Source organism: Lissotriton helveticus, chromosome 7 (assembly GCF_964261635.1).
Source record: "Lissotriton helveticus chromosome 7, aLisHel1.1, whole genome shotgun sequence".
Taxonomy (NCBI): Eukaryota; Metazoa; Chordata; class Amphibia; order Caudata; family Salamandridae; genus Lissotriton; species Lissotriton helveticus.
Genome location: NC_136068.1, coordinates 685,695,998 through 685,719,255, shown reverse-complemented (window position 1 = coordinate 685,719,255; position 23,258 = coordinate 685,695,998). Strand labels below are relative to the sequence as shown.

General features: G+C 50.7%; 1 protein-coding gene across 1 annotated transcript in view; it reads right to left on the bottom strand.

Annotated features, from left to right (window-relative positions):
• The window catches only part of STK10 (serine/threonine kinase 10), a 375,502-nt gene that overhangs the window by 135,093 nt on the left and 217,151 nt on the right, over positions 1-23,258 (bottom strand). The window contains exon 3 of the mRNA XM_078653004.1: positions 12,333-12,381. Within this exon, the coding sequence (XP_078509130.1) occupies positions 12,333-12,381 (49 nt within the window). The remainder of the gene's footprint in view (positions 1-12,332; positions 12,382-23,258) is intronic.

Sequence of the window (23,258 nt, the reverse complement as noted above, 5' to 3'; positions counted from 1 at the left end):
GACAGGGCAGGCAGGGGTAGCTAAAGAACCCCCAGGCAGCAATTTGTCGATCTGCCCGTACACGAGACCAGCCAGCATATCACAGGCTAGAAAAGAGCCACACGCATAAGGATCATTTGAACATGCTTTAAAGTAACAGCCTCCACAAAAAGAAAACACTTTGTCCCAGGATAAACAGGAGCGCCTATACTCCTCATTGATCCGCGCGTCTTACCTGAAGGACCGTCCTGTCCCTAAGCAATAGCAGGACAGAGCAGGTATTTACGCTGCGGAATAAAACTTTGGGAAGGATATGTAAGGCTTGAGTAATAGATGAGTTAGTACCCTTGGAGGCTTGTCCCATCTAGATCCAGAATGTCCGTGTTCTATGAAACCACAGCCTGTAGGGACAGAAGTGACAACACCGAGGTGGCAGCTGTGATATCACAGTTTTCTGAACTCCGATGCAGTCATGGGACTGATCACCTGTCACACTTTCAACCCCTTCAACGCACTCCTATAGGTCCTGAAGGCCCAGAAGTGGAAACTGTAGAAAGTAAATAGGCTCTCAGAGCTGTGTTCAATCTATGTTCCTCCTGTCGCATACATGAACCTGTGGAAAAATACAAACTGGGGGGGCACTACCAACCAGAATATAAGATCCTTAATTATTGCCCGGCGATGTCGCCTCTTGAACCCACAAAGAAGTTAAACCATTGAAGAGGCAGGCGCTGGAGACTGGAAGGCAGGAAACAAGGTTTTTTATTCGCTCCGGAGGAGAACACAACGAAAACGGACAGAAGGTATCGTTCTGAGGTGCTCTAACTGCATCCCGGAGGCCTGGCCTCTTATACACGAGTTTATCTCTTTATTACATGTAACACATTCTCGTTGATACTTTGATGTACGGAAAGACATCCTCAGAATCCCCCCTTCCCAGCCCGTTCCCATACAAGGCTACAGTGGAAGTCCCCGCCCCGTTCACAACAGGTGATGATCATTGCGCAGCTGGGTATTCCGCCGATTCACGGAGTGTGCGGGTTTCGATCGGATCTCGTGGGATGGGGGGGGGGCTTTGATCATCTCGGGGGTCCTTTGAGGAGGGAAGCTTCCTATTGTATGGGGAGGGGCAAGAGATTGGTATCGGCAGAGCTAGGTGTCGGCCTGGGAACGGGGAAGACAAAACGGGCACACGGGGAAAAGGGGTTTGCATCAAAAGGGCCGGAGGTCATGACGGGGAAGCAGGGAGGTGTCGCGCTGGGAGCAGGAGGAGGGCCTGAGGCAGAGCAGCGCCGAAGAGGGGTTTATGACTCAAGGCAGGTGCAAGCAAGGGGGGGTTGCCAGCGAAGTTAGGAGAGAGAGAGAGAGAGACGCGCTGGCTCTCGGCGAGAGCCGGGAAGCCATGGTGTCCAAAATGGCGGCTGTTTTACGCGCACAAAAGGTTTAAGGAGAGCAAGAGGGCGCCGATAATGTTGACGGTTTTCAGCCTAACTTTTAACAGTCCTCCCTTTTCAACATATCTAGCCAACTTGCTTACTCAATGTCAATTTTCATCAAATTCCTAACTTCGGTATCATATAATGCCCTCATATGTTCGCTTCCAATGTCCACAGTTTTGGGAAAAATACAACTCGCACATAAAGAACACATAGGTGGCAAACATTGAATTCCTAAGCATAGGCCACATATTACAACTACGGGAATCAGGATAATGGTGAGCAGTCTCCAGCCCCAGCTTTTGACGGTGTCCCAGAACCAACCACCAAGCGACCATCCTTCTTGCTCTTGGTGGACTTCCGAAGAGAGTCTGTGAAGATGTTCGATGGCTTTGTACACTGAGGGTGAGTTGTCCGGTATGTATGTACAACAGCTGGCCCCAATAATGCGGCATGCTCCTCCACGGTCCGCCAGAACTACATCTAGAACGAGGCGGTTCTGAAGAGCCACCAAACGGACCGCTTGGAGCTCGGCAGTGTTGTTGGCAAAGATGCCCGCTGTGATGTTCATGGTTGTCTCGACTGCCTGAGTCAAATGTCGGATGGCACGGCTGTTTGCCATCGGGCCCCAGAGGGGGACGAGTCCTTTCATAGCATCGAGGAACTGTGCTCCTGTTGAGTCGGCTTGCTCAACGTCTTTTGCTCGTTTTTGCCTGTGGTGATTCGCTGGGGCCACATAAGTTGGAGGAAGGACGAAGGAGATGTAGCAAGTGCCCCCCCAGCCTTTGGGGAGCCAGGTGTAGGCCTTCGTGCCACAGATGAAATACATGTTTGGGGATGACACAAAGGAAGGTGGATCCGTGGAGTCCAAAGTTCTGGTAAAGCGGCAAGCGCTGTGACCCACCAGCTGTGTCCCACGTCCTTCTACACACATGTGGCCTGTGACGTTGATGACCGTCAGGGCTACAGTCAGAGTGGCAGCCGTTCGTTTCCGCAGATAGGAGAAGGTGGGTCTGGTTGGATTGTTGAACACCTGCATTTCGATTCGTTCTTTGGCCGGAATGTCCATTTGGATTGAGTCGCTGGGGGTCAGCGGGCAGAAGTGTGTCTTTGTCTTGTTTCGCCCGGCCCCATGAGAAGAATGTGCTGCAGCTCTGCTGGAGGTGGCATTTTCCGTATAGCTCTCTTGCAGGAGGATCAGCCAGGCAAGGCAGGAGCCGTGGACGGAGAAGGGTGAAGGGATGAATGGTATTGAATGTCCAGTGGCATGGGGTAGCAACCCACAGATCCAGCAGTTGGTGGCGTTGGTGGCAAGATTGTGCTGGTGAAGTAGCTGCACGAAAGAGTTGTTCCAAAACTCCTTTCGCCTCTCTCTTAGTTGAGGAGAGAGCGAAATTAGATAATGTTCCTTCATGGTGGTAGGCTGAGCAGTGGTTAGGAATGTTTCGTGAGCAGGTGTGTGTTCTTCCATAATCCAGAGCGTAGTCATGAGGAGAAAACAGAGGAGGATTACGGTGAAGAGTGCAATTGTCTTTGAGCTATGGAGTCTGTCTGTTCTCGGATTTCTGTAGCGGGTATTTCCTGTTGTCTCAGTCGGCTTCTTGTTTGGCGCTTCCATCATCTTCTTATCTGGCGCTTCCATCATCTTCGTCTTCAAGGTGCTCGGTAGTGGGCAGGACCACAGACTCAGTTTTAGCTTCTCTCCAGGTAACCCTTGGTAGTTTGGGTCACCGTTCTGAGATTCTTTAACCTAGTCCGTGGCCTACTTAGCCGAAGCTCCCTCCTTTCGACGCAGGAAATACCCTTCTCGAGATGGCACAGTGGGGTCAGGATGTTTTGAAAGTTCAAGTGTCTCTGTATCCGGGTAGCAGTTCAACGATGGTCGGTCCCGGTTCAGGAGCTCTTCTTGGGTGTTGACGGTGTCTGTCGTGGCCAGGGCTGGAGAGACCTTTTTGCAGTGATGAGCGTGCAGCCAGTGTTTCTTCCCCTCCACTCGAAGTGCGGTCCGAGTGGTGATCAGCACTTGCCAGGGGCCCGTCCACCGGGGTTCCAAACTCTTTGATCGCTGAAAGTTTCGGATCAGCACGAAGTCCCCCGGCTGGATGGCGTGACCCGGACCCCTGGAAGCATCGGGGATGGCCTGCCGCACCTGCTGATGAAGGACAGACAAAGTTTCAGTCAATTTGTACAGATAATCAGACATTAGGACATCCGGAACGTCATGAATGGACGTTGGTTTCGGGGCAGACCAGACGCTCATGGGTCGACCGAAGACAACTTCATAAGGGGTTAAGTGATGTCGGGTGGGGGTAGAGCGCATCGATAGCAATGCCAATGGGAGGGCGTCTGGCCATTTCAGGCCCGTCGTAGCCACTATTTTGGCCAGTTTAAGCTTTAGTGTGGCGTTGTGTCGTTCGACCAGCCCAGCAGATTGAGGGTGGAAGACTGCGTGGAATTTCTGTTTGATACCCAGCCCATTTAGGATGAGCTGGATAACGTTGGCTACAAAGTGGGGGCCATTATCACTCCATAAAACACGACAGAGGCCATAACGGGGGAAAAACTCTTTTAACAGGACCTTTGCAGTGGCCATAGCGGTGTTGTCACGGGTCGGATATGCTTCCACCCATTTGCTAAATGCGCACACCACGACAAGTACATATTTCAGGCCTTGGCATCTGTCTAGCTGGATGTAGTCCATCTGCAGGACTTCAAATGGGTGGTTTGGGACCCCAAATCCCCCCCGGGGTACTACAGTTCCCTTCCCGGGGTTGTGTTGCAGGCATATTAAGCATTGTTGGACCAGGCGTTTGGCGGAATCTGGGATCTTGTCATTGTGCCAAACCCTGGAGACAAGTTCGATCATGGGGGCTGATCCTATGTGGGCTGGGGAGTGTGCCATGGATAATATGGGAATCAAGTATGAATCAGGTAGCAACCATCTGTTCGTGTCTTTTGTCCGCCAGCAGCCTTCATCGTCTTTCAATCCCACCCGTGCCCATTCAGTCAATTCGTGTTGTGTGCTAGCCATTTGTATGTCTCTAATTGTGTCCTTGGCGTCAGTCCAGTTTTCCGCTTGTGACCTGGTCACGTACATACGTGTTGTCGTTCTATTTTCTGCTGTCGTTCGGGCGGTGATGTCGGCTAGTGCATTTCCCTGTCCAATAATGTCTGTCACCTTCTTGTGTGCCTGGCATTTGATAACGGCAAGTTTGTTGGGGAGGAGGACAGCTTCGATTAAGGCGGAGACTAAATCCCCGTGCAGGATGGGTGTGCCGTGTGAGGTCAAGTATCCTCTCTCCCTCCAGAGGAGCCCAAAATGGTGAACCACCCCGAAGGCATACTGGCTGTCGGTGTAAATGTTCGCCGTGGTTCCTGTTGCCAGGATGCAGGCTCTCGTCAAAGCAATCAGTTCCGCTGCCTGGGCAGATCGCTGGGTGATGCGGGCTGTTTCTACTACAGTTCGAGCTGTGGTGACTGCATAGGCAGCGGAAGTGGTACCATCGGAGAGTTTGATGCAAGAACCGTCCACCCACAACTCCCCGTCGGGGTCAGGGAAAGCTGTGTCTCTGAGATCGACCCTACTCCTGGTCTGTTCGTCCGTAAGAGTCACGCAGTCATGTACGGGGTGCACATTGGGGTCGTTCTCTGGCAAGGGTAACAGAGTTGCTGGGTTCAGTGTGGTGCATCTTTTCAGGGTGATATGGGGGGCAAGCAAGGTTAGTTCGTATCCAGTCAGTCGTGCACTCGTCAGATGTTGCGTCTTGGTTTGGTTCAGGAGGGTGTCGACTGCATGGGGTACCAGTACCGTGAGGGAATTCGAGAGTACAATCCCCTCACTCTGTCGGATAGAGACTGCAGCAGCAGCTACAGCTCGAAGGCAGGCAGGCAAGGCTCTGGCGACAGGGTCAAGAGTGGCAGAGAAGTAAGCGCACGGTCGTTGCTTAGGACCGATGGCCTGGGTCAGGACAGATAAAGCGCACCCCTCCCTTTCGTGAGTGTAAAGGGAGAAGGGCTTTCTGTAATCAGGGGTACCCAGGACAGGGGCTGAGCAAAGGGCATCTCGTAGTTCTGTGAAGGAGGTTTGACACTCAGGAGTCCAAGGGAGTGGGAAAGGGACGTCTTTGTTCAAGAGAGAGAGCAGTGGTTTTACAACGAGGCTGAAGTTTGGCAACCATTGTCGGCAGAAGGAGGTGAGGCCTAATAGGGAGCGAACCTGCTTCTGGGTTTTAGGGACAGGGGTGTCTAGAATGGCCTGGATTCGATCAGGGGTGAGTTTCCTTCCATCTTTGGACAGAAGGTGGCCTAGGTAGGTGACCTGGGGTAGGCAGAATTGCAACTTCTTCTTGGAGACCTTGTGGCCATTTTCCGCAAGGAAGTGCAAGAGTTGAATGGTGGCGGTAACCGCTAGAGGGGTGGTGTCGGCTGCCAAAAGGATGTCATCGACATATTGTACCAACACCACCCCGTCGGGTAACCGGACTTGGTCTAGTTGCCTTTTGAGGGCCTGGCTGTAGATGCTAGGGCTCTCCGTGTAGCCTTGAGGGGCTCGGCAAAACCTATATGAGCGGGATTTTAGGGTAAAGCCGAAGAGATATCGGCTGTCTGGGTGGATGGGGATGGAGAAGAAAGCGTTCTTGAGGTCGATGACGGAAAAGGTGGTGGCAGTGGATGGAATCAAGGTCAGGATGGTGGTGATGTCTGAGACCACAGGGTACTGGGGTACCACCACTTTGTTGATCTCTCGGAGGTCGATGATGAAACGGTATGCTTTCTCATCTCCCTCTCCCTGTTTCTTGATAATGGGCAAGATAGGGCTGTTGCAAACGTTGCTAACCACTTCCTCTACCACTCCTGCGTCTATCAGTGACTGGATAATCATTACCAATGCCTTCTCGCCCTCTGGCGATATCCGATATTGTGGGAGTTTTGGGAGTGTTGCGTCTGGTCGGACAGTAATGTGCACTGGGTCAATTAACATACGCCCTACGTCCGAATCCGCTTTGGCCCACAGATACGGAGGCAGGGTGTCAAGCAGGGACGCGTCGACGTCGGTGATGGAAAACATGTGTCGGGGGGAACAATGTTTAAGCAGAACGGGGTTGTCGTAAAGAAACACTCGAACTCCATCTTGAGAACACCTAATCGTCGCTCGGAAGTGTTTCAGTAAGTCAAGTCCCATAATGGCGTCAGGGCTATTGGAGGAAAGCAAGAACGTGGTGTCGGTGGTGTTGTTTTCTACGTCAAAGAGAATCGGGGCAGACAAAGGGTTGGTGGAGGGCGTTCCATCGAAACCTGTCGATGTTATGAGTGAGCCAGACAAGGGTGCCCTTGGAATCAGTCGTTTAGATAACGCACTACGTGTTGCGCCAGTGTCTACCAGAAATGGAGACTTGGTACCCAGGACCTTAGCAGTGACATAAGGGCCCTGCTGGTCAACATAGAGCTCGACTGGATCCCTCCCTCGCCCTTGGCTGTCCTATGCAAAGGTGTGAGTGTCGTCATAGTCAGATTGTTGATATTGGTTCTGTCTGGGTCGATCGAACGTATTCGGTCTGCTTGATCTGTCATTAGTCACGTCATTTGGGGGCCCTCGTTGTGTTCCCTTAGGTCTCGGTCCGTTTACTACATCCCTGGGGTCTCTGTTCCTGATCATTTCCAGGAGAACTGGGCACTGGGATTTCCAATGGCCAGTCCCTTTGCAGAAAGCGCACTGGTCATCTCCAAGGTCTGTGCGTCCACTGTAGGGAGTCAGAGTGCGGTCCTGGGGAAATGCAGTCTTAGGGGCGTTTGTCTGGTAGTTTCCCCGGTATTGGTCTCGTCCTATAGTCACCCCTTGCAGTTTGGCAACCATCACCCTCTCTTTTAAGTCTTTCTTCTTTTTCTCTGTCGCCCTATCGTTTTCATTTTTCTGATGCTCATAATATTGGGCCATTTGAAGAATCGCTGTAGGTTTGGAGGCTGCCCAACTACTCTCGCTGGCCTGTAGTTTCTGGGAGATGTCCAATGATAGGCCCTTAACATAATTCTGGACAAACAGATGGTGTCCGGTTGCAGTGGTCATGTCCTGGCCGCTGTAATCGGAGAACACCGTTTCAAACCGGGAGAAGTATTCCGATACATCCTCCTGGGGTTTTTGGCGACAGGCTGTTACTATCGACCAGTCCACTTTCTTTTCTGGGATCAGGGTTTTTAATTTCTCTACAATTTTATCTGGGAGGTCTAGAATGGATTTCAATGGCTTTTGTCCTGGTCCCCGTTGTTTGTCCAAGTCATCGAGTTGTGGCCAGGTATGTCCGAACAGCTCAAGGTGGTCGACTTTCCGGATTTGCTTCCACACATCAGCTGGTAGACATAACCCGAAGAACAAGTCGATGTCAGCCAGGGTCATGATAGTTGAACCCAGGGCTGTACCCAATTCAGTATAGAAGGCAGTGGGGTTTTTACGTAGGTCGGGTAGAGATTTTCGGAATGTCAGTATCTCTTGCCGGTCCCATGGCTGGTAGACCCAGTTGTATACTACCCTTCCCTTCGCATCTTGGTTGTTGGCATCATCGTGAGTCCCTGTACCCCGAGGAGGAACCCAGTAAGGGGCAGCCTCACGTATCGGCATCATGGTGTTGGATTGCTCGGTTGGTGGTTCGGTCACTACGGGGGCCGCGGATTTAGCTCCCGGCTTTCGTTCAGTGAGGTGGCGGAAAACCTCAAGCGTACGCGTAAGGAGGTCCGACACATCACACTCGCCCTCATCCCCGATATCGACCTTCCGGTACAGAGTCCTTAGGCTCTCGGGACCTTTGTCTCGATATCGGTCCTCGTATGCATTCAAGACATGATAACACAGTCGTACGGTAAAATGTCGTCTGTGACTCCCTGTATACGAGCTGAACATATCTGTGATGTACTCTTCATCATCCTTCCTTTCTACCAGTGTCCTTGCTATTTTGTCGATCCCCGCTCGCTCATCTTTGTCTAGCCTGTTTGTTCTTGCAAGGCCAGCCCCTCGAGTCTCATGCTCGTCTAACGTTGTCGTTGATGCGGGTTTTAATACAAGGGGTTCAGCTGGCACAGAGGCCATTGGGGCCGACGCTGCGGCGGTACCTTCGTTTGTACCTGGGGGTGGCGCGGGCTGCGCCAAGGGCCGAGAAGGGGCGTATGGAGGGGGCATGTAGATGATAGGAGGACCTAACAGCAGGTCCTCATTGGCTTGTCGTTTCGAGGGCAAGTCAGGGTAGAGCATGGAGGGGGTTCTAACCGGACACTGGCTTGGCGTTTCCCTTTCTAGTTTCTGTTTAGCTTTCTCTCTTTCCTCTATCTCCCTTTTTAGTTTCTGAGCAGCTAGGTGGGCTGCTTTTTGCAGCTCTTTTTCCAACCTACTCTCAGTTTTCTTTTTACGCTGTTCAGTTTCTTTTCGCCACATGCCGAAGCTATCAAGCATAGTGGGTGTTGTCTTGTTTTTACCTAGGGCAGTTTCTAGCATTTTTATTTTATCATCATCGAAGGATCCTGTCAGGGGCCATTGACTTTCTTGACCCTGTTTTGTATATTTATGCCATAGTTTACTATAGGCAATAGCGGTCAATCCATGCTTCATGAACATGTCCTTATTAGGGGTGCCTTCCAGTGGGGCTGGATGGTCCATCTCTAATAAGCGGTCCGGGCTAAACAGGCTACCAATCAGTGGGGAGAAGACAGACATGACGGCTCGTAACGAGGGACTAAAAAGTCAGCACTGCCTATCTTATCACTAGGTGCAAAGACTAGACAGAATATTTCTATTCTACGTTGTTTGCAGGCAGTGAATACCTCATGGATCACAATAACCAAAGACCAACAAATAACAATGGGGAGAATGAGTAGGTCCGCAAAGATCTGCGTTACCTACCTTTTTCGCTATCTGCAAAAAGGGTGGTCTCTTCCCTGTTTGCAGACAGGGAATCTCCAGGAAACAATAATTTTGCGAACAACAGTTCAGTTTCAAGCAATTATAGGGTGAGGGAGAAAAAAATAAGCACGGCTGCTACCCTACCTATCCTCCACTGCTTGCAAAGAGAGAGACCTTTGTTTCTCCGTTTGCAGACAGTGAATCCCTCATGGATCAAGATAACAAAAGACCGACAAATAGCAATGGGGAGAGTGAGTAGGTCCGCAAAGATTTGCGTTACCTACCTTTTTCACTATCTGCAAAAAGGGTGGTCTCTTCCCTGTTTGCAGACAGGGAATCTCCAGGAAACAATAGTTTGTGAACAACAGCTCAGTTTCAGGTGACTATTGAGTGGGGGAGAAAAATAAGCACGGTTGTCTGCCCTACCTATCCTCCACTGCTTGCAAAGAGAGAGCCTGTTGTCTCTCCGTTTGCAGACAGTGAATCTCCAATTAAACAAAAAAGAGCAATACTAGTATTTAACAATCAAGCAATTTTTTCGCAATTTGTCGTGGTAACACGACCTTACCCGGACCGCATGGACAGTTTCCTGACTTCCGAATCCAGCGCCCGATCGTCCTCTCTTCTTCGTTATCCTCGCGGCACTCCTGATGGTTCCCAGTCAGGACCGTAGATCGCTCGAGAGAGGTCTGTTCGGAACCAGTGAAGTTCGGATGATCGGCTGTCAGACGAGGGTCTATCGGACAGACGCGTTCCCGATCGTTGCAGTCGTTCACTTTGTCGTCAGGACCTCTCCCACTGGATCCATGGGTCGCTGATGGGCCCCACGCTTGGGACGCCAATTGTGGAAAAATACAAACTGGGGGGGCACTACCAACCAGAATATAAGATCCTTAATTATTGCCCGGCGATGTCGCCTCTTGAACCCACAAAGAAGTTAAACCATTGAAGAGGCAGGCGCTGGAGACTGGAAGGCAGGAAACAAGGTTTTTTATTCGCTCCGGAGGAGAACACAACGAAAACGGACAGAAGGTATCGTTCTGAGGTGCTCTAACTGCATCCCGGAGGCCTGGCCTCTTATACACGAGTTTATCTCTTTATTACATGTAACACATTCTCGTTGATACTTTGATGTACGGAAAGACATCCTCAGAATCCCCCCTTCCCAGCCCGTTCCCATACAAGGCTACAGTGGAAGTCCCCGCCCCGTTCACAACAGGTGATGATCATTGCGCAGCTGGGTATTCCGCCGATTCACGGAGTGTGCGGGTTTCGATCGGATCTCGTGGGATGGGGGGGGGGCTTTGATCATCTCGGGGGTCCTTTGAGGAGGGAAGCTTCCTATTGTATGGGGAGGGGCAAGAGATTGGTATCGGCAGAGCTAGGTGTCGGCCTGGGAACGGGGAAGACAAAACGGGCACACGGGGAAAAGGGGTTTGCATCAAAAGGGCCGGAGGTCATGACGGGGAAGCAGGGAGGTGTCGCGCTGGGAGCAGGAGGAGGGCCTGGGGCAGAGCAGCGCCGAAGAGGGGTTTATGACTCAAGGCAGGTGCAAGCAAGGGGGGGTTGCCAGCGAAGTTAGGAGAGAGAGAGAGAGAGACGCGCTGGCTCTCGGCGAGAGCCGGGAAGCCATGGTGTCCAAAATGGCGGCTGTTTTACGCGCACAAAAGGTTTAAGGAGAGCAAGAGGGCGCCGATAATGTTGACGGTTTTCAGCCTAACTTTTAACAAACCCTGGTGACAAGTTAGCACACCAGAGCTAGGCGTCAAGTGCCACTCAATGGCATCCCACTAAAGAACGGGGCCCTCTGCAGAATGTGGTAAGGGGCCTTTGAGACTCCCATCTCTCACAAATATCCTTAGACCGAAGGCTGAATTTGGGGGACTGAAGGGTTTGGGGGGTCCCCTGGCTGCAGTGCCCCTGATGTCAGCAGCTCTCCTGTCATTCGAATAGCTGCCCATCCCCAGCATTTTCAAATGCATATGTTCTGTACTGCGCACAGTGCATCTCTTGGGTACAGGGCACATGGGAGTGGTTTTTACAGGCATTTTTTTTAGCCTCGCCACTCGATTTTGTTCCACCAGGATTAACTGGGAAACTCGGAAATAGTGGCGTGAGAAGAGACAGGAGGGTCTGAACTCGGATTATCAAAAGTTATCGCTGTTTTATATAGTCAACCTTCTCAGGGGTGCCACATCGTTTTACAGTTTTATATAGATGTGGTTCCAAACATCAGTTGTGTGAAAGTACTAGTTGGTACAGTGGAAAAAAGTTTTACAAAATTACATCACAACATAAATATATATATATATATATATATATATATATATATATATATATATATATATATATACACATACCCACACATACACACACAAACACACACTACACATATCCTTACTACACATATCCATACGACACACATAGATATACATAAGTACACACGAGTAAGTAACTTCGTAGGATGAGACCTCCCTTAACAAGTTGGGGAGTAACTGAAGATCCCAATATATTAAGTGAGGCAGTGACGCTGGAATAAGGGTCATATCACTTTTTAAACGAATTTAAGAGATTGTCAAGCAGTGACCTGGAAATGCTACGCCAAGGTGGTTTCAGTTCCAAATAGTGGCTCTAACTTATTGTAGGGGATGGCACATTAGAAAGCAAACGGGTATCACAACAGTTGTCAGGACAAGCACCTTTTGAGAAGACCTAGAAGCGAAAGTTGCAGGCAAGGTTGGTGACAGAGGGTAGGTGCTCACCATGGGAGTGAAACTGGGTTCTTAAGTGTCATTTGAAGGGGTACCACAAATCTAATTTTGTTCATGGCTAGCTCTATTGTTCATTCAGGAGAGGTGGACAGAGGTTGAGCAGCTCACCAACACAAACACCACCATGCAGGCATAAAAACCAAAAAACTAAATAGAGAAATGTGTTACTTTCTGATAGTGCATGTGAATGTCTGAACATGTTCAACAAAAAGCCCAAATCAAGAATTAACACACATTACAACAGTTGGCTGCTTCACTTACCGAGCATGACTGCATCGACTGCGCCGCCAGGACAAAATTCAATCATTATCTAAGAAGGAAGCAAGGGGAGGGAAATATAAGTGAGGTGGTCTCGAAATATATTGCAGTGCTAAGGTTTAAAAATCTTTCTGAAATACAAAAAAGCTTCAATTTCTTGGTTAATTTGACATTTTAAAACCCGAGGCATCGTCAAAACTCATTCATGAGCACAATGTCATTTTTGAAGGTGCTTGTGGGAAATTTTGAATGTACTAAGACGTGTAGAAAGTACACAATCTGGTTTGCTTTATGTAAGTCCTCAAAAAGGGATTGTCATCTTAACTTAGTTGACTTTGTAAGAGATATTAAACAAATTCTCAGCAGAGCTAAGCCACTTGCATTGTACGAAGTCACGTAGACCTTCGGGCTGGTATCAGGCAGCTAGAACCATGCCGGCCCTTGAGAAATCAATCCCATTCTGTTGTGGAGGTAAATTTTTTAAAGCTGTTAATGACCCCACGTCATTAGTCCCAGAAAAAGTCCACCCAAGTAGGAAGAGGTTAATTCCTGGACTGCGGCACCAAGAGCAAGGATAGGACTTTATTGTGGTTGCATTTATATATTGCTTGATACTCTGGATGAGGCACTTAGGCGCATTCATGAATGGATTTCACATTGCAGCATGGGGGAGAGCTTGGTTGCAAGAGTGCAGTGTGGGCCAAGTGGAAAATGTTTTGATGTTGTGCACCACAGACCAGAGTGATGCTCTCACCAGGTCTGCGTTTAGGAGTATGAAGGTAGGAAGAGCAACGAGATACAGAGTGCATGCCTAACTGTGTGGGTCTATACTCAAGCTCCCAACTATGAGCTTCCTAACTGGGAGACAGTCAGGTCTCAAATTTCTTCCCAAATTGCAGATGGCCTTGTAGGTCTCTGGTTTTTGCTGGGAGAAAGAGTCATAGTTCGGTATTTGGTAATCACAAACACTAATTTCTGAAAGTGTGCTTTGCACTTTGAGATTACCAGTGGGTCGCAAATAGACCTACCTCATGAATACTAATGAGGTAGCGCTCAGTTTGCAGGCCATTGGAAATCGCAAAAAATCACAGGGATGATGGCCTGCTGGAGTTAGCGGACCACCGTGTCGGTCACAGCTTTCTAAATATAGAAATCTATTTATTTTTTTTTAGAAATGCAGCCCGTTTTCCTTTTGCATTAAAAAAAACAAAAGAAAGAAAATAAACGTTTTCTGTGTCATTTTACTGCTATCTCCTAAAAAAAAAAGATATTTTTTCATTCTCAAACGGGAAGGGGTCCCTATCCTTTTGCAAATGGCTTACCACCAACTCTATGTTGGTGGTAAAATGCAAATGTTTTGCGACCACATTTAGGTTGCAAAACGTTTGTACATACAAATGCGAATCAGTATTTGGAAGGGATGCCCTAAACCGCAGTGGTGGCCATGGCCACCACCTATCTAGAGTGGTAGGGTGGTCGCGGGGGTGGGTGAGAGTTGGGTAGGGGGGTGGGAGAAAGAATTTAAAAGTTGAAAAAATTAAAGACTTACCTGCCGCGCTGCTCCACTCCCACTGACTGCCGCCTCATTGTTCCTCTTGTCGGTTCGGATGGGACCTCAGAGCACAGGCTCCACACCCAACCCAGACATTGCTCTCAGAGAGCAGCGCCAGGATTGGTCAGTGCAGTGGAGCCTTTGGTTTTTCTCCAACCCGGCTGAGTAACAAAGCTGGGTTGGAGAAATGTAAGTGCGCATGTGTGTTTGGCCGGCCTAGGATGGCTTGGCAAACACACCTGTGCAATTATAAGTGTACACTGTTCCTCCTCCCTGATATGCCCAGGCCGCCCTTCCCTATACTTACAGAAAACACAGATGAGTGAGAAAAGATTATAAAAAAAATTGTGTAGAGAGAAAATCAATGAATCCCTACCTATTGCACACAAGAAAACTGGATACACACGTTTGGACTTTGTGGAGGGCGAATTGTTTCCTCTAGTGTGTATTGGCCTACCTCCTTCACAGATTGCTCAGGAACTTTTGTTTCCGTAAAGCAACTAATTTATACAAAGAGTGGGTAGGAAGGAATACTGAATTGTGATGTACATTTTTGGTGAATGTTTTGCTTTAAATATGCATGGCTAAAGATACATATTTTTTGATACCTTGGTTCAGACTTGGTTTGAGAGTTCATAATTGTGTTAAGAGATTGCATTGGGGACTAAATTACCAAAGGTAGGGATTAATTAATTTTGTCTCCACAGGAATTTTTTAATAATCTGTTCACACCCATAACTTTGTTCTGTGTTTTCCAGAGTTATTGCCCAGATGTGGTGGGATTATTAGGGCAAACCCCAAATTCTTTAGAAGTCTGCCCTATAACTACAGCATAAATAAAATGATAACAGTGTGTTATTATCACTATCATCTGCAGGCTGTGGTTTATGCTCTTCCGCCATTACGGAGGAGCCGATACTGTTAACAGGCCCCTTCCAAATACCGATTCCCAATCCCAAACTTTGCTTCAGTAACAGGTTACCGAATCCCAATTTGGGCTTTGTACATCTGCAAATGCCTTTTTGTGTTTGTAAAAAACCATTGTACATCTGGCCCTTAATCGTCATCTGTGGAATTTAGTGTGAATGAACAAGGAGACTTCGCAGTCCATGGTCTCTGGGAGAAGTAGAGTGCTTCGAAACCAGACTGCCTGGCAATAGGATGTGTACCCACACATAGTGCTACGTCTTTTCTCGTTTAAATGCCTACCAAATTTGAAAGAAATTAAGTGGCGAAAATGTATTCAAGCAAAGAAATAAAGAGATGCAGGAGATCAGTTCTGTGTCAGAAATCTGGCACACAGCTTTCTAATGACAGCCATCTTGAGAAAAGTAGCCTCTCCCCCCCATGCCCATGTTCCTCGTCCCAGACAACTGCAGGTGATCACTTACCACCTTCTCAAAGATTAGCAGGATTTATTCAACAGACCCCTTTTGTACACATACACATTATACGAGGATACACATCAATCCAGATGCTACTGAACACAATCTGCCCAGTTCAAAAGAAAACCAAACAAAACCACTCGAGAACGCTTCTGAGGGAACACCATAGTAGCAATCTGTATTCCCTGGTTTAATTACCACATTAAATGCCAGCAAATACTAATTCGCTGGATTTTAATCATGGTTAACAAATCAAAAAATTCGAAGGACACCGGCTTTGCTCTTTAATAAGGAGCAACATGTGAAGGATAAACGCTTGCCCTGCTCAAATCGAGAAGTCAGGACGAGCCATGAAAGGAACAGGTGTTACCCAAAAGTGTGATTAACTGGACACTATCGCCCACTTGTCCTGAAGCAGACAATGAAAGGTACTGGAAAGGTCGGCACAGCTCAACTTCCACCAAATATTTATACTAGACCTTAAATAACGGAGTCAATTATATTTCTTGCGCCTCAGTTAACTTTCTGGTGACAATCTCTCACTCTAGTACTCCCGCCAATTAGTGCCCTAAATGGTGTGTGTTGGGGTGCGAAATCTGTGCAATAACATTTATAATCAAGACAAAATAAGTAAAATAAAGTATATGAATTCTTTAAACTGAATTGTAGCCCATTCCAAACTGCCAGCCTCAGCAGTTTTGGGGTTATGCATCAGAATTTAATTAAAGATGCCTCGTGGATAAAGGTTTGGCCAAATTGGGGTAATTAGATGATATCACAATGTTCTTTTTCTATGCTGGTAACCTAGCCAATTAACAATATCCGTATTCTATAAAAGTCACTCCATTGTGGTACTTCCAAACCTTTCATCTACATTTATTTCAGCCATTTGGTGTTAACTCGAAAATCAAGACACACAGCTGAAACAAGCATTGGCAATGCCAATAAGTCTGGCTTTAAAAGCACATTTTTATGGTAATGCAAATCATCACAAGTAAATAGCAGTGGAATGGCTATGCATTTGTGTGGTAGCAAAGGCATGTACACATTATAATAGTGTAGGTTACAAGGTCAGGTGACAGTTTCACTGTCAAACCAGACTGAAACATCATCTACATTAATGACTGCCCTCCTCCCATCTGTGCTGCAGCGTGAGAAAAACACCATAAATTATCTACTAATCTAAGACACTTTAATAGCGTTAGATTGCCGCGTGTGCACCTGAAAGTTCAAGGACAAGCAGCTGGAGAAATAAACAAAATAATCACAGATGTGTGCAGAGTTATCACTTTTTTGTGGAAGCACACCGCTTCTGTCAAATCAAAACATGTACTTTAGTTGCCAACATGTGGGCGGAACCAAAGCCGGTCTCTATTCTCACATAATTGTCTGGTGACTATAAAAAGGGGAGCAGTCGCGTTTACTGAAACCACAACTTCTTCCGTTAATGTGACAGATCCCAGGAACCATTTTTAACAAAAGAAGGAGGTAGAGCAGGCCAGATGAAGTAGTGTCTCCAATTTTTTATATAGACCAGATAGCCTCTGCTAATGTGGTAGATCTGCAGAGTGGCCAAAAGTATTATTACAATGAAAACCTACCATAAAGGACTGTCAGTGGGAGTGACCAACACGAAAAACATTGTTTACTGCAGTAATCGTCTAGCTTAATTTGTGAGATTTCAAGTAACCAAATTCCATGTCTACAGCTTGCAATAAAAAGTGACTACAGGGGGCGTGGCCAAGATGGCGTCGGAGTAGGACGCTTTTCCGTGCCTCTCCGGCGCCGATTCTTCACAGCAACTTATCGCTCGGTGTCACCGGCACAGATCGGGCCCCGGACTCTTGGCGGAGGTCTGTGAGGAGTGGCGGAGGGGTCCGGTGCAGCCAACGGTGCGCGGCGCCGCGCTTGAAGGCGGGGAGAGCGGGGGAGTGGAGGGGCCTTGGGATCCCCGGCCTCGCGTGATCCGGAGGCCGGCCGGAAGTTCGGGCTCCCACGCCGGAAGAGGGGGCTCGCCCGCCGCCCACCCGAAGACCCTCCAGACACCGGCTGCCTGAAGCGCGCCGCGCACCCGGAGTAGAGCGGCGCTGTGTGTAGGAGGCCACCGGTGGTGTTTTCCGGGCCGGAGGTGAGGAGGGGGCCTGTGCTTGGAGGGGCGCGACGGCCCCAGTGTACCGGATCGGAGGAGCGGTGGAGGCCTGGGGCGCTTTCCGGGCGTTGCGCATCTCTGGGCCACGCAGAGGGGCCCGACAGCGGCCAGTGGAGTTGCACGCCGGCCTGGCAGGGGAGAGGAGCTGCAGGCCAGCAATCCGGGCGGGGAGTGTCCAGTGGAAGCAGGTTTGGCTTCCTGTGGCGCGGAGGAGCCCTGGGAACTGCAGCCGCCACCGCCGGCCTGGGAGGTGCATGGGTCAGAGGGAGCCGACCACCGGCCCGCAAGGCGAAGACATCTGGGGATTCGTGAGGCCTCGGGGGTGCAAGGCCCGGACCAGCAGTGACTGGGGCGGGATTGGAGGAGAGGCTGGGGGAGCACGTCTGGCCACGGAGAGTGGCGGCGCCATTTTGCCCGGATCGCTTGGGTGCCTCCTGCTGTTGTTTAGATAGCTGGCGATTGTGTTGCCCCGCTGCACCGTCCCCTTAAGGACTTGCCGTCAGTGGCGGGGGACCCCCTGTTCCCTGGTATTTGTGCGTTCCCGCCGAGTGGAGTCTCGGCGTCCGGGGGGTCTCTTGGAGCCTCCGGCCTGGTGTGGTGAAGTGGATTCCGGGTTGGGCTATCCTACGGAGTCGGTTACTCCGCCTGCGGACCCCAGTCCCTGTACCGTTTGGCCTTGGAAGTGGCTGGTGGGCCATCCGCCCCCAAGAGGGTTGCCAGGAGGTATGTCTAACCAGGCGCGCAAGGGACGCGTGGTGAAGGAGGGAGCGGCCAAGTCTTCCCAGCAACCGGCGTCCCCAGGCCCCAGTGGATCGCCGAGGGTGTCCGACGATGAGGCCCCGGCCACCAAGGCATTTATGACTGAACTTTTTGCTTCCATCAAGGAGGATATCTCCGAGCTACGTGCGCAGCTGGCTTCTGACCTCCGGGAGGTGAGGAGAGATGTGGATGGGATTGGCGAGAGAGTGGCGACTCTAGAGGACCATGATTTGAACACGGCCAATGATGTACATTTGCTCCAGCAGGATGTCCTCCGTCTCACGGCACAGAACTTGGATTTGCAGGCACACACGGAGGACCTTGAGAACCGTTCCCGCCGGAACAACATTCGGATTAAAGCGGTGCCCTGGGATGGTGAGGCGGGAGACCTGCGAGGCTATGTTCTGGAACTGTTCCTGCAGATCCTGGACGAAGAGGATGTGAAGGATATCCAGATGGATAGAGTCCACCGAGTTGGTTTACCCAGGAGAGGGGGGGGGCCTCCCCCGGACATCCTTGTCTGTGTCCATGATTTTCAGGTGAAGGAGCGTATTCTTCGTAAAGCCAGGGCCATTGCTTCGCTGCAGTTCAGGGACCATCGTCCTCAGCTTTTCCAGGACTTGGCAGCTTCTACGCTTCAGAAAAGGAGGGATTTTCGCCCGGTGACTTCCTTTCTGCGGGGGCGCAACATCGCATATTCTTGGGGTCACCCCTTCAGGATCATTTTCCGGTGGCAGAATCGGCTGGTGCAGATACGCTCCCTCCAGGAGGCGAAGGATCTCTTAGGCTTGAATGATGTTGCATCATCCCAGGAGTCGAATGCATCCCCATCTCGACGGCGGCGTCGATCCTCCTCCTGGCACAGGGTGGGGTCCTCTCCTGTTCGGGGGCGCCCGGACCGCAACTCTAGCTTGCAGGAAAGGGGGAACGCGGTGGCTTCAGTAGTTTCAGCGACTCTGCCGGTGTCGCAGGCCAGTTCTGGGGCGGCATGATGGTGCATCGATTGATGGCGAATCGGCGCTGGAGGGGGCATGGGCCCCCTGGTCTGGGTGCATGAATGTACTTTTGGAGAAGACTCCCCGGACCGTGTCCTTGGGAGGTACCGAAATGGTCTCCCTACCCTGTCCCCGGAGTGGTCGGACCTCCGCGAACTTTGGACAACTGAGACTGATGAGTATCATTTTCAATGTTTCTGTTCCGTTTACAATTTTCCTATTCCTTTATGGTTCAGGGGGGGGTGGAATGTTGGGGGGGCGGGGGTGGGTAATGTTGGTGGCGACTGGAGCGTGTTGTGGCACATATGGTGGCTCTGGAGGGGAGTGATTGTGGCGAGTGCGGAACAGGCTGCGGTGTTGGAGGGTTCCCCGGAGGCGGCTGGTCAGGCCGATGTGGCATGGGGGGGGACTTTGGGCCGTCTGTCGCTGTTTCCTCTGTATGACGGTGGGATGTCTGTGGGGTTTTGGGCACTAATGCTGTCTATGGAGGGTTCTGGCTTGTGGGATCACCATGCCTGTTAGCATAGGGACATGGAATGTTAAGGGCCTGAACTCGCCACAAAAGAGGCAGAAGGTATGGAAGTATATAACTGACCATCAGTTGGATGTTGTGGGGCTCCAGGAGACGCACCTGGCGCGCAAGGACGAGCTGCGCCTTCGCCATAAGGCGTTTCCCATTATATATAGATCTTCGGCGTCCACGAAGCACAGGGGGGTGGCTCTCCTATTTCGCTCTACACTGCACTTCCAGCCTCATGATGTATGTAGTGATAAGGATGGCCGCTGGCTGATGGTGAAGGGACTTGTTCGAGGGAGGCTTTGTACCTTTGTGGTGGTATACGTCCCCAACGCTAGTCAAAATCAATTTTTGCAAGGTGTGTTGCAACGTGTGGGTGACTTTGCAGAAGGGAACCTGTTCCTACTGGGGGACTTTAACCTGGTGTGGGATGCGAGTGTGGATAGCTCTGGTGCTCTTAGGGCACATACTGGGGTGTTTTCTCCCTCCTCGCAGCGGATGGTGGGTGACCTAGGACTGGTGGATGGCTGGCGTTTCTTTCATTCTACCTCCCGAGATTACACCTTTTTCTCGCATGTCCATCATTCTTATTCCCGATTGGACCACATTTTTATTAGCCAAGCACTTCGGGGTGATGTCCTTGACTCCGTCATTCTTCCACTCTCGGTCTCTGACCACAGTCTGTTGGTGCTTACCCTCCGATGGTCGTCACCTGGTGATGGGCAGCGGAAATGGTACTTCCCGGCTTCGGTGGTGCGGGACGATGTCTCTAGTAAGGTGCTTCGTAAGGCCATCAGGGAATTTTTTTAACTGAACCCAGTGTCGGACACCTCGATCTCCAACACTTGGGATGCCTTAAAGGCGTCCGTCAGGGGCACTTGCTTGGGCCTCAATGCGAATCTTAATAAAGCGCGGCGCAAGGACAGGGAAGCTCTGGAGACCGAATTGGCGAAACTTGAGCAGGCTCACAAGCTGAACCCTTCTAGAGTGACTCTCCGGCCTCTGACCGCTATTCGCGGGAAATTGAGAGCCCACTACAATAACACGGCTGAATTGACGCTTTTGAGGTTGGGCAGGCAGTCTTATTCCTGCGGTAATAAGGTGGGAAGACATCTGGCACGGCAACTGCGCGATAGGCGGGAGCGTGAGTATATTGGGGGGATTCGGGACGTGACGGGTGAGGTGCATCACCGGGATGAGGAAAAGGCTGCCATCTTTGGCCGTTTTTATGCAGACCTTTACACGGGAGTTGAGCTGGATGAGAGGTCCCAGGAGCAGTATCTGCAGCGCTTGACCCTTCCCCAGGTGTCCAAAGAGTGGAATGCCGTCCTGGAGGCTCCAATTACCAGAGAAGAGGTTCTCGGAGCTATTAAGGCTCTGAAACTGCACAAGGCCCCTGGGCCAGACGGATATACTGCTGTCTTCTACAAGACGTTCGCCTCTGAACTTTGTGACTTCTTGGTGACCCTTTTTAACAGCATGTCTGAGTCCGGCTCTTCGACCGGTTCCCTGGCCGAGGCGGTTATAACGGTCCTGCCGAAGCCGGGGAAAGACCCCACCCAGTGTGCCTCGTTTCGCCCCATAGCGCTCCTTAACCTGGATGCGAAATTGTACTCGGCGATATTGGCGCATAGATTGCAGGACCTGTTGCCAGCGATCATACACCCTGACCAGTCCGGGTTTATCAAGGGGCGTCAGACGCACGACAATACGCGCAGAGTTGTGCATCTCATTGAAAAGGCGGACAGGTTTCGCATTCCGGCAGTCCTGGTGGGGTTGGATGCCGAAAAGGCATTCGACCGGGTGGACTGGCGCTTCCTGTTCTCTACGCTGACGGCTTTTGGCTTTTCCGAAAAGTTCGTTACCATGGTGAAGGCCAACTTCTGCAGTCCTAGATCTCGAGTGGGAGTCAATGGTCACATGTCTGCTTTTTTCCCGCATACCAGAGGCACTAGGCAGGGATGTCCCCTTTCCCCGCTTCTGTTCGCGTTGAGCATAGAGCCTTTGGCGGTGGCGGTGAGGGAACATGTGGGCATACAGGGCATTCCGTTCACGGGAGAGCAGCACAAGATCACGCTCTTCGCGGACGACGTACTTCTCTCCGTGGCGGATCCAGAGCGTTCGCTGCCTTGTGTTAGGGAAGCCTTGCTGGACTATGAGGAGGTGGCCGGCTTTAAGGTTAACTACAGCAAGTCGTATGTACTGAATCTTACTCTATCGCCGCTGGACGTGGAACGAGTGCGCCCTCTGACGCCCTTAGCCTGGGCTGCTGATTCGATCGTCTACTTGGGGGTCCACTTGACTCCTACTGTGGGCAAACTTTTCGCAGCCAATTTCCCCTCCTTATTAGCAAAGACTCGGGCCGAATTGGACAGGTGGAAGCCTCAATTTCTGTCCTGGTTGGGAAGGATCCACGCTGTGAAGATGGTTCTCCTTCCCAAATACTTGTATTTGTTTCAGGCCCTGCCCATCTCTTTGGACTGCGACTATTTTCGGCGCCTTAGAACGCAGATATTGCGATTTGTGTGGCAGGGGGGCCGATCTCGCTTGTCCTTTGCACTACTACGTAGGCCGCGGTCTGAGGGCGGTGTGGGTCTTCCTGACATGCAGCTTTACTACAAGGCGGCGCAACTGAGAATATTGGTAGAGTGGTCGCAGCAAACGTCGGAGAAACATTGGCTGCACATGGACAGGAGTGTGGCAGGGAGGTCGATATGGGACTTGGCCTGGAAGCCCAAGAAGGACCGCCCTTTGAACGCCTATTTAAGTACACCCACGAGTACTGTCCTGAAGGTTTGGGACACCCTTGCTGGGGACGAACGTTGGACTACGTTCCCCTCACCTTTCACGCCCTTGCACTACAACCCGGCCTTCCCGCCGGCGCTGCGGGAGGGAAACTTCGATGCTTGGAGGGAGGGGGGATGTAGGGCTCTGACCCACCTGTTCCACGGTCCGGTCCCCCTCACTTTTGCTAACTGCGTGAGGGACTATGGGGTTCCCCAGAATGACCAATATCGTCATGCACAACTGCTCCACTGGGCCACGTCGCCGGGGGTACTGGAGGCGGCCACGAGACCACCTTCCCCATTCGAGGCTTTTCTGCTGCGGACGTCTGCAATGAGGGGGGCCATTTCCTTCCTGTACCAGCTTCTGCTTAAATCGGCGATCTCGCCTAGGCCTCGATATATGGGACAATGGGAAGAGATGCTGGGGAGAGATATCTCGGACGCTGAATGGACAGCACTGTGGCGGGATCTCACAAAGTTTAATCACTCGCTTCACCTCAGGGAAGCCCACCTTAAGACTCTTATGCAGTGGTATTTATGCCCGACCAGGCTGCATCGCTTCTACCCGGCTACTTCCGATAAATGTTGGAGGGGCTGCGGGTTTCTTGGGGACTTTCGCCACATCTGGTGGGACTGTCCGGTGATTCGGCCCTATTGGGAAGAGATTCTTTCGCATATTCGGGATATCCTACAGTATCCTATAGAGGACTCGATGGCCTCCGTCCTACTGGGCCTCCGGGAACCCGGCCTGGAGCACCAAACCAGGGCGGACAAGAAGATTTTGTG